This window comes from Lissotriton helveticus, chromosome 3_1 (assembly GCF_964261635.1).
Source record: "Lissotriton helveticus chromosome 3_1, aLisHel1.1, whole genome shotgun sequence".
Taxonomy (NCBI): domain Eukaryota; kingdom Metazoa; phylum Chordata; class Amphibia; order Caudata; family Salamandridae; genus Lissotriton; species Lissotriton helveticus.
Window position 1 is genome coordinate 193,369,444 of NC_136061.1, and position 10,481 is coordinate 193,379,924.

Genomic DNA, 10,481 nt, shown 5'->3' on the forward strand with positions numbered 1-10,481 from the left:
ACGAAATGATCTAAGACTAAAAATAGGACAAATATGTTAGGAGAGTCTTCTGTCCGAAATAACGTAAGAATGAGATCATTAACTCATCTTTAGATTCCGAGGAAGTCCACCAGTCATCTTTAGTTCTTAAATTAATGTAGACACATACCAGAGCTGTGAACATTTCACTGGTAGGCCTCTGCATCTGGAGAAAGAGAAACTCCCTGCAATAAGTGTCTGTTGTCATAACTTCCTGTCCTTCTTGGTTCCTCCTTTGCAGACTTAGCCACCCAGGGTTTGCAGCTCGAGCTCTTCTCACCTCCCCTCAGATTTCCTGCATTACTCAAGCTGCCAGATGTGGCTCTCTCTGCAGACTTTCTATCTTTACGCCATTTGTGCATTTCCACTGTCAAAACCTCCATCTAACATACATTAATGTATATCACATCGACCCACAACCCAACCCTCAAGAACCTCCAGTATTATGCCCATATATACAGGAGGTTACGAGCAGGGAGATCAGTCAACCGCAGCTCACACATAGAACACGTTCTGCTCAGAGCTCCATCCCAGACCTAAAGCTGACATGAAGCTCTCCCTGGCTGCTGCCTCTGTTCTCCTCCTTGCTGCCTTCTGCTCTGAGGTCCTGGCTGCCCCTGGTGAGTGCTGATGCTTTAACTCTGCATTGTGAGTTGCAAGTGCCGGGACATTAAGTGCTTTCTCCGCTTAACCTTTCGACTCTTGGACCTACTATCAAGAGCCTTGATTGTTGTTTAATATGCAGGTGCATTGAATGCAGGCAGAATTACACAACACACACAGTGGATATGCCCACTTGGTCAGAACACCCAGAATGCACTAGGATGTAGAGCAGTTGTGAGTGTATGTGTGTGCCACCTTGTGTGTGCGCACACATAAGATGCTTGTATGAATTAGAATCGAAATGGGGTGGGATGACGAAACAGGAGAGAGAGGTATTACCGCTATTTGGGAACCAGAATGGGACCACGGTCAATTCCCGCTTTCGGCCAGGGAGGAAGGGTGGTCACTGACATCATGAGGGCATCGCTACTTCTGTTCTAGATTAGCAAAGGGTGTGTGTTCTCAAACTTTTACACCTCTGGTTTTCCTCTTCTACAGCCGGTGCAGATGCCCCAACCTCCTGCTGCTTCTCCTACGCCTCCAGGAAGCTCCCACAGAGCCACGTCCAGGATTATTTCTTCACCAGTAGCCACTGCTCCATGCCAGCTGTGATGTAAGTTGTCTAGCTTATTGGGTCACATCTTTCCAGCTTTCCCCCATTTTGTGGTGCAAACCACTGTACTAGAGTACTAGTTCTTTCAGTCTGATTCCACACTTAGTAACTCTGAAGTGGTCATTGAAGCTCTCACCAAGTCTTCCCAGTCCGGCAAGATCAGGCCTAAATTATCTGAATTGTTGGTTTGAACCTGAAAATATTGATGCTGAGCAGGCTTAGTTCACATGCTTACACCCCCACAATATAGATCAGTAACATTGAGCCTCCACCCCTGTCTTTTAAAGGTTAATAGGACAGCCCTAACAGAGAACACTATCGCTCGAGTTGGAAATGATTTAAATATTTGGCCAATATTGGAGGATAAATGGATGTATGATGCACTAGCCCCACACGCCTACCAGTTTCAAAGTACAATTGTTTTCAGTTCAAAATAATTTTATTAGGATATAAGGAGGTGTCAATACATAAAAAAGAAATAAAAACATATTGTCAAGAGTAAATAAAGCAAATTACAATTGTAGGATTGAGGTATAACAATGAAAAGGCAAGTATGAGAATTACAAAGCTATCAGATAAGTAACACAATGATGGGTAATGGTCAAGATGGGGATGATAAAAAGAAAAATGACCGTGAAGAAGGTAAAGGAATGAGAAGGCATTTAAGGGGGTTTAGAAACCTCTTGTTGAAGAGGGGGTAAGTGAAAGGAGTGTTTGGCACAAATATCTAGATATAAAGTTACTGGAAGCCATAAGTCATGTCTCTTCGGGGCGAGAGACAGCGGGTGAACAAAAGCTGTGTCAAGTCTATGATTGTGACAGACATTGTACCACCAGGCCTTAAACGTGATGTTATTAGAGTTCTTCCAGTTGACTGTAATATGTTGGAAACCAACAGCTAACAATAAGTCAATAATGCGAGTATTTGACTCAACATTATCCCAAACAGAAGACAGGCTACCCAAGAAAATGTATTCATAGGCAAAGGGAGTTTTAGTGTGGAAGATGGTATTGATTTGATTCCAGACCTGAAGCCAGAAAGCGTGTGTGAGGGGGCAGGAGAAGAGCATGTGAAATAACGTGGCTTAAGGTGCAGAACAGGACCAGCAGGTATCTGGGGTTAAAGGGAACCTTTTATGCAGCATGGATGGTGTGAACAGGAGCCGATTATATATAAAGAATAGTGTTTGCGTGAGGGAGGCAGATCTAGAGGCTTTGCGAAGTTTAGTCCAGACTTTGTCCCAAAGAGAAACAGGCCATGAAAGGGCAAAATCAGATTCCCACTTCTCCTCCACTGTAGATTTCAGGCGGGGGGAGGAGGTTCTATGCAAGTATTGGTAGATGGAAGATGCTGTAGGGTCTGCAAGTAAAAGGGAGTGGAGTGGCAAGGTCGGACTCGGTGAGCTAGTGGAAGTGGGAGGACAGGAGAGGGAATCATAGGCAAATGTTATCGCAGTTTTGAGGATTAGATATTTACGAGCAAAAGAGGGAGGGAGAGAGAAAGTCCGACTAAGATCCGAAAAAGATCTAAAATCAGAACCAAGGAAGAGTTGGGAAATCCAAATCAGACCCCGCTCCGACCAAGTCTTCCAATAAAAAGGCTTCTGATTAATAAGGACACTGTTATTGTGCCAGATAGTGGTATTGAGGAGTTCTGGGATTGAGGAAGGAGGGGCCGGGGAGGTGCATAGCAGTAGTTTGGTAGTGTATTTGTGTATAGGAGTTGAGAGGTGATGGGGTTTACGAGAGAAGGACAGATACTCAGCAAAAGAGAAAGGCGATAGAAAGAGGCGTTCAAGTTCAACCCAGACGGGAGAGGGGGTGGTAGGATCTTTCAACCAAAGGGAAGCTTGCTTCAGGAGGAAGGCTTTGTGATAATCAGGGAAATTTGGAAAATTTACCCCACCTTCCGATTTGGGAAGACGTAACCTGAATAAGGACATTCGTGATTTCTTCCCGGACCACAGGAAGGAGGAAAGAATGGTGTTAATTTTCTTGAAGAACTTGGCAGGGATTGGGAGAGGAATGTTGGAGATGATGTATAGGACTATAGGGGATAGCATCATTTTAATAGTATCGAGACGTCCCCACCATGAGAGGTAAAGAGGGTGCTATCTAGAGGTAAGGTCCGATAATTTTTGAGTGCATTTAGTGAGACAGAGTGAAATAGTGTCAGAAAGGGAAGGGGTAATATGTAGACCGAGGTACTTAATATGGGCTGGGCTCCAAGTGAAATGGGAAGCTTCAAAGTCGGGCTTGAAAGTGAATTTGGTAAAAGGGAGAATTTCGCACTTATCATTGTTTAACTTATACCCCGAAAGTTGAGAGTAAGTATGAACTTCATCGAGGAATGCAGGGATGGAAAGCAAAGGATTGGATATAAAAAGGAGAATGTCATCCGCATAAGCGGCAAGTTTTACATGAGCGTGGGGGGTTAGAAAACCATGAATATTTGGGTTTTGGCGGAGCCGTGAGAGGAAAGGTTCCAAGGCTAGGTTAAAGAGGAATGGAGAAAGGGGGCAACCTTGACGAACCCCTCTGCGTAAATCAAAAAAGGGAGAAATCAGACCATTAGTACAAACTGCTGCTCTAAGATTAGAATAAAGGAAAGAGATAAGAGAAATGAAATGGGGGCCAAATCCAAACCATTTTAAAGCAGAAAAAAGGAAAGGCCATTCAACTCTATCAGAGGCCTTCTCGGCATCTAAAGCAATGGCCGCCAGGGGATCAGGAAGGCGTGACGATTTGGAGAGGATATTGAAAACTAACCTGGTATTATCGGTGATGTAGCGACCTTTGACAAAGCCGGACTGTTCGGGGCCAAGAAGGTCTGGGAGGAAGGGATCTAATCTAATGGCAAGGGATTTGGCGTAAATTTTATAGTCGATGTTAACTAATGAAATTGGCCTATAATTTTTGCAGTGTTGGGTATCCTTGCCCTCCTTGGGTATAATGCATATGTGTGCATCAGAAAAGGTTCCAGAGGAGGCACCAGCAGCTGTGAAAGAATCAAGGAGGGAGTACAGCTTGGGTAATAGTAGAGTCTCGAAATGTAAATAGAATTCGACTGTAAAACCGTCTGGACCCGGAGCTTTGTCTTTCTTGAGGGAATGAAGTGCGGTGTGTAATTCATGAGGAGAGAGGGGAGTTTCAAGTTCAGATAAGTCAACAGGGAAGTTTGAGGGCGGTCGGATGGTAGTAAAAAAGGTATTAAGGGAGTCAGCAGAAGGTTGGGTTTCAGAGGAGTAAAGTGTGGAGTAGAAGCGAGAAAATTCCCCCAAAATATCAGCGTCTTTCTGTTTGAGGACAGAATTAACATCAAATACAGCTTCAATATTCAGTTTGTTTTGCTTAACCTTCAAATAATTAGCAAGAATCTTCCCCGCTTTGTTTTTCCCACCATAGAATTTCGAACTGGACTTTAATAAATACAAAGAAGCATCCTCTGTGGATTGTTTGTTAAACTTCATCTTGGCGGTAACAAGGTCAGTCAAACTCTCTTGGGAGTGGGAGGTGTAAAATGCATGTTCTAAATGTTTAATTTGGAGTAAGAGATCATTGGTGTACTTGCGGGCAGACTTTCGTTTTGCAGTGACATGACTGATAATGAAAGCTCTCGCTGCGGCCTTATATGCATCCCAAATAGTATGTTTTGCCAAAGAGGGTGTATCATTAATGTTAAAAAATTCAAATGAAAAATCCATGAAGGAGGAGGTAAACTTGGGGTCAAGAAGGAGGGAGTTATTAAAACGCCATCTCTTCGGGCCAGATGATTTAGGTAGGATGTCAATGTTAATCGTAACCGGGGCATGATCAGATAGCAAGATGGGGCCAATATCAGCTCGGGTGAGGGTTTGGGACAGATGGTGAGAGAGAAAAACATAATCGATGCGTGATTGCGAGTGATGAACTGGGGAGTAGAAAGTGAATTCTTTGGAAGTGGGGTTACATAATCTCCAAGCATCAATAAGTTTATGCTGGGAGATAGCATGTGAGAAAAGTTTGTGTGATTTGTTAGGGACAAAAAATGACTTGGAGTGTCTATCCAAGAAGGGATCCAGGGGTAGATTGCAATCACCTGCTAGAATAAAATTGTCAGCAATGCATTCAGTGATACGAGTGGAAAATGAAGACCAAAAGGCAGAATCTCCACCAGTGGGGGCATAAACATTGAGAAGGGAAAATGGAGTACCTTTCGAAGAGAGTTTGACAAATAACCATCTGCCATCAGGGTCAAATTCAGAAAGCAAAACAGAATGGGAAAAAGACCTGCGTACTAACGAGGAAACACCGTTTCTCTTACCATCACCAGGGGCAGAGAAAACAGCTCCCACCCAACCCCTTTTTAGTTTAGCAGCTTCAAGGTCAGATAAGTGGGTTTCTTGTAAAAAGGCTATATCTACATTTAGTTTGGCTAAATGGGAAAGAATTCTTTGCCTCTTAATAGGAGAATGTAAGCCTTTAACATTCCAAGAGACAATTCGTACAGATAATAATAATAATAATAATAATCCACATTTGTAAAGCGCACAATCACCCGTAAGGGTCTCTAGGCGCTGGGGGCCGTCAGGAAGATTAAGCAAGCTATTGCCCAGAGTCACATGGTGCTGGGCTAACCTGCCGCCGGAGCCGGGGATCGAACCCTGATACCCAGATTCCAGCGTCAGTCGCCCTGGCCGCGGCGCCACACCTCTCCCACCAGACATCAATCAAAGATAAGAAAAGAGAGTACGAGAAAGATAAAGAAGCGTAACAAAGCTTTGTAAATAAAGATAAGGTGGATTGATGAAATTGTAAAGCAGGGAAAGAAGGTAAATAGGAAAAGTATGAAAAGTGAGTGTAAAAACATAGAGAGTAAAATTGCCATGAAGATAAAAAATAGGAAAAATTCAGTACAGAGAAGCAATAAAGAGGAAAAGCATTGGAATAAAGAGGGGAGGCCATGAAGAAGCCAAGAAGAAGAGCAGGCAGTATGAAGTGAAAAGACAAGAAAAGAGGGAGGAAATAGTAAAATATTACAGGAGAGTGAGTATAAATTTAAGAAAGAGGGGAGAAAAGATGATGTAGAAGAGAATTGCAGAAAAAAACTAGAAAAAGAGAGAAGCAGCTGAAGAGCAGTAAGAGATTGAGATGAGGAAATCAAAAAGAAGATCAGGAGCAACCTAAGAAAGAGCGACACCAAAATATCCAATAGCAACAAAGAAAAAATCAAGACGAGAACATGCGAAACAATAGGGATCATGTCAACAATGGAAAAGGAAAATGCAGGGAGGTACTTGCAGAGGATGATGGGGAATGAGTATGTTCAAAGGGCAGGACACAGAGGGGAAAAATGGAGATGAGAGGAGGGAGGAAAGGCCAACCAACGGAGGACAGGTATACGGGGCCACAAGACGTCCAACCGGAGAGATATGACGGAACACAGAAAAATAATCTGTAAAAGATAAGGAAAACAATGAGATTAGAAACAAGCAAACGGCATAATTTCAGGCAAAAAACAAGATTAAACATTTTAAGAACATGTAATAAACCAGCACAGGCGATGAACAAGAAAGTTATGCAAACAGCTGAGGAACCTGTGGAGTTAAAAATACAACAGCATAGATAAAACTAGGAACCATGAGTATCAAAGTAATCAGAAAATAGTAATAACGAGAGTCAAGGTGGAAATGCAGAGGAGGGGCCGGAAAACTCCATATCAGCATACCCACAGGAATTCAGAAAACTTCGAAGTCGAAGAGGATCCTCAAAAGTCATAGTCTTGTTATTATGAGTAACTTTGAATAAGCAAGGGTGAAAAAGACCATATCTGGCTCCAATAGAACGCAGATCCACTTTCATGTCAAGAAATGCTTTACGACGTGAGGCAGTGGCTTTGGCGTAATCTTGAGCAAAAAATAAGGTGGAACCCGACCAAGTAAGATGAGGTATAGCTTTAGCCGCTAGGAGAACCTTCAGCAGATCTGTATATTCGAGAAAGTACATTATTACACCTCTAGGTTTCGTCGCAGGAGAGATAGTAGAGGGAGCTCGACCAAGCCTATGTGCTCGTTGAATATTAAGGGAGGTGCCCTCAGGGAAATGCAAAAGCTTGGGCAAGAAGGATTTAAAGAAGGCAATGGGATCATTCCCCTCGCAACCTTCCTTCAGGCCGTAGAGACGTAGGTTATTGCGTCTATTCCTATTTTCAAGGTCTTCAACCTGCTTCTGGAGTGACAAGATTCGCGTATCCATGTGGACCACCTTGGTGGCGGCTTCCTGGAGAGATGAGACAGTCTTTTCCACCGTGGAGACCCTGGTATCCATTAAGGACCAATTATCAGTTAACGTTTGCAGCTTGGAATTTGTCTCCTCCATAAAGGGACGTAGTGCTCTTATTTCCTCAAGGAGAAGCTCCATGGAAATGACTGATGTAGGCTTTGGGGGAGATGGTGGGTTCTGTTTCAGCCTCTTAGGATTAGTTTTCGATCCTGGTTGAAGAGGAGCATCCATGGTTAAAGATGGTTCACAAATGGAGGGGTCTGCGGAAGCTTCTAAATGAGCCAACGCAGTGAAGAGTTTTGAACTTTTAATAAAGTTACGTTTGGAGGTTTTGCTAGAGCACTCCGCCATGAAAACAGAGACAGAAAGGGTCACCAGTGAGGTATAAACCGAATTGAAGGCGCTGCAGGCGTTAGGAAAAACCAGCAAAGTCAATAGGAGGAGGGGTCAGTATAAAATCCAAAGAGAAGCCAGAAAAAATTGGTAAGTCAGTACACTGAGGAGGAGGAGAGCAAGGTGTGCACTGGAAGCGTTAAACAGACTGACGCAGTGTAACGCCTAAGATGGCTGCCAAAGCTGAGGAGGAGACAACAGTCCAGGCAGAAATAAAAAAAAAACGATTCCAAAAATAAAATAGAGTCACCTGTGAAGCCTGTATTAGGTTATCCTCATTTCCTGAAGGAATGTAGCATTTCCAATAATGCGCCGGTATCAAGAGGCTGTAATCGTCGCAAACTCGCTCCTCAGACGAACGCCGTCAGAGAAGTCAAAATGGCGGTCGCGGCCAAAGCAGAGCCGCGACCGGAACAAAACAGGAACTGCTGGGCGAAGTCGAGGGAGTCTGGAGGTGGTAGACAGCTTAAAGGAAGCTCAAAGTGTTCCGGTGCCGTCCGCTGCGCAGCATGGTCGTTAAGGAGGGCTGGAACCGCCAAGAATCTCCGGTGCGAACGGAGCTCTACCCCGGAACCTCCATCCGTCTCGGGCGCTAAGCCACGCCCCCTCTTCAAAGTACAATTGTATGTGTGCCATTTCCATATTGTTCCTCAGTTTGTCAGATCACATGTTAAGTTATCCTTCCCTGGAGCATGTAGAATTATTTCTGTGACTCTAAGATGTATAGGTTCATTTTTAGGAGCTACTTTGTATATGACCCAGATTTGGTGCTGCTAGGAGCAACACACCACAGCCATGTACTAGAACGAGCCCCATAGAAGTTCTGCTAAAGCACTGTTATTTAAAGCATTGTTTTCCAATTATATGGGCATTTTTGGCTATCTGGATGATCTTGACTTCAAGACATCTAGCCAGTCATTGAAGAGGAAGCAAATGGTACATTGTTAGCCACTATGAAGAACCACCAATAAAAGAATTTCCAAACCCAGAACCTTAAAAAATTAATGCAGTTGTGAATAAATGCAACAAGCACATACTAACAGGTTCCTCGACTCTCTATAGGCTCAACATCACATCTTTGCTGGTAGTTTACCCGTCATGGCACAATGCTCGAGCGTGCCCCAGTGAGTCACAAACTACAGACCTGCTCAGCCCGGGCAGTGTCCGGAAGAATCCTTCTAAGGTGAATCCATGCAAACAACAATCTTCTGGTGCCACCAGTGACCAGGCTGCAGGACAGCATTGCCTCCTTCGGCATTACAAACGACATTCAACACTTTGAGCCTTAAAACGTACCCCACTATTCACATTTCAGGCCTTCCTACTGCCTTCCCATTTCATGGGTATGTGTAGGCTTCTGCAACTTGTATCCTTACGCCTACATCAAGGACTCAGATGCTTGTACCAAGGAAGAAGTGAAGGGAGCTGCAAACAGCATATATTTAGGTAGTACTTGTGCAGCACCACCTTGGAAGAGGCCTGTGGACTTTTACAGCACAGCACAGTGAATTCTAAAGAGATACAGGGGTTAAAACGCTAATTCTGGAGTTCCAATAGGATAACACTATTTTTTCAATATCGTAGTAGAGTGATACTAAGGATAAAATGATAGTCTCTGTTGTCATGGTGAGGTGATATTGAGGATACAGGGATATTTTTTGATGACATGGTGAAGGAACAGTGAGAATACAGTGACATTTTTTGATGATGTGGGGGAGTGGTATTGGCTACACAGTCATATTTTCTGGTGTCATAGTGCTTTGAGGTTATAAAAAAATATGTATTTTGTCCTATCTCACTAGTGTATCAAATCAACTAACTGGTGGATTCTACTTTAGTGTTCCACGCCCCCACTAATTCCTCTCTTTCTCCCACAGATTCATCACTAGAAGAGGACGTGAGGTCTGTGCAAACCCAGAAAACCCCTGGGTTCAGGACTATGTCAATGATTTGGAACTGAAATGAGAGGCAGGAGGTGCCACACTGTTCATAACCTGGCGGCAATTTCATGTGATTCCTATGGAAATTTCACAGATTGAGTGATGACTTCATTTCCGCCTGGATACACCAATCCATGTACTATGTTCAGGGTCATCAAAATGTCATTCATTGATAGGCATAATTTAAATATTTTATTTTAGGGTTGGCACAACATTCTTTGCTTTAATTTATAACTATTTATTGACTGTCTGTCATCGATCCTAAATAATCTCAAACTATGTGCTTCCTTCTGTTGTTGTGAAAAGTGTGTAATGAAAAAGGTCAACTGTGAATGATACTCGATCATTTTGTCATCAAGGAAGCCACAATACCTTTTCTTTTTCTTATTTATCTGAGAAATAATAAATATATTTTATGTACACACTGATGGTGTCTTATTGCTTAATACAATAGTTATGGATTTACCAAAAAGTATATTTAGTAGTCAGCCAAATACACAATATTTGGTCAAGTATTTGGGAAAAGCTGAATAGTTTTCTTTTTTTTAAAATAAAGTTTAAATCCTCTTATTTTCACATATGCGCATGAAAACCATAGTAAACTACTAGACTAAAAGTATACTTACATTTTTTGAATGAATGTTTTAGTACTA

General features: G+C 42.9%; 1 protein-coding gene across 1 annotated transcript; it reads left to right on the forward strand.

Annotated features, from left to right (window-relative positions):
• The first annotated feature begins 342 nt into the window (after window positions 1–342).
• On the forward strand, window positions 343–10,185 carry LOC144824473 (C-C motif chemokine 4-like). Its single transcript, XM_078683564.1, has 3 exons — window positions 343–638; window positions 1,120–1,234; window positions 9,766–10,185. The coding sequence occupies exons 1-3, from the start codon at window positions 566–568 to the stop codon at window positions 9,851–9,853; spliced, it is 276 nt and encodes a 91-aa protein (XP_078539690.1). The 5' UTR covers window positions 343–565; the 3' UTR covers window positions 9,854–10,185.
• Window positions 10,186–10,481: the final 296 nt, after the last annotated feature.

Bases quoted from the DNA above. Each gene is read 5' to 3' on its own strand.
- LOC144824473 (XM_078683564.1), top strand. From the start codon at position 566: ATGAAGCTCTCCCTGGCTGCTGCCTCTGTTCTCCTCCTTGCTGCCTTC. The intron at 639-1,119 runs GTGAGTGCTGAT...CCTCTTCTACAG, and splicing joins TGAGGTCCTGGCTGCCCCTG to CCGGTGCAGATGCCCCAACC. The intron at 1,235-9,765 runs GTAAGTTGTCTA...TTTCTCCCACAG, and splicing joins TGCTCCATGCCAGCTGTGAT to ATTCATCACTAGAAGAGGAC.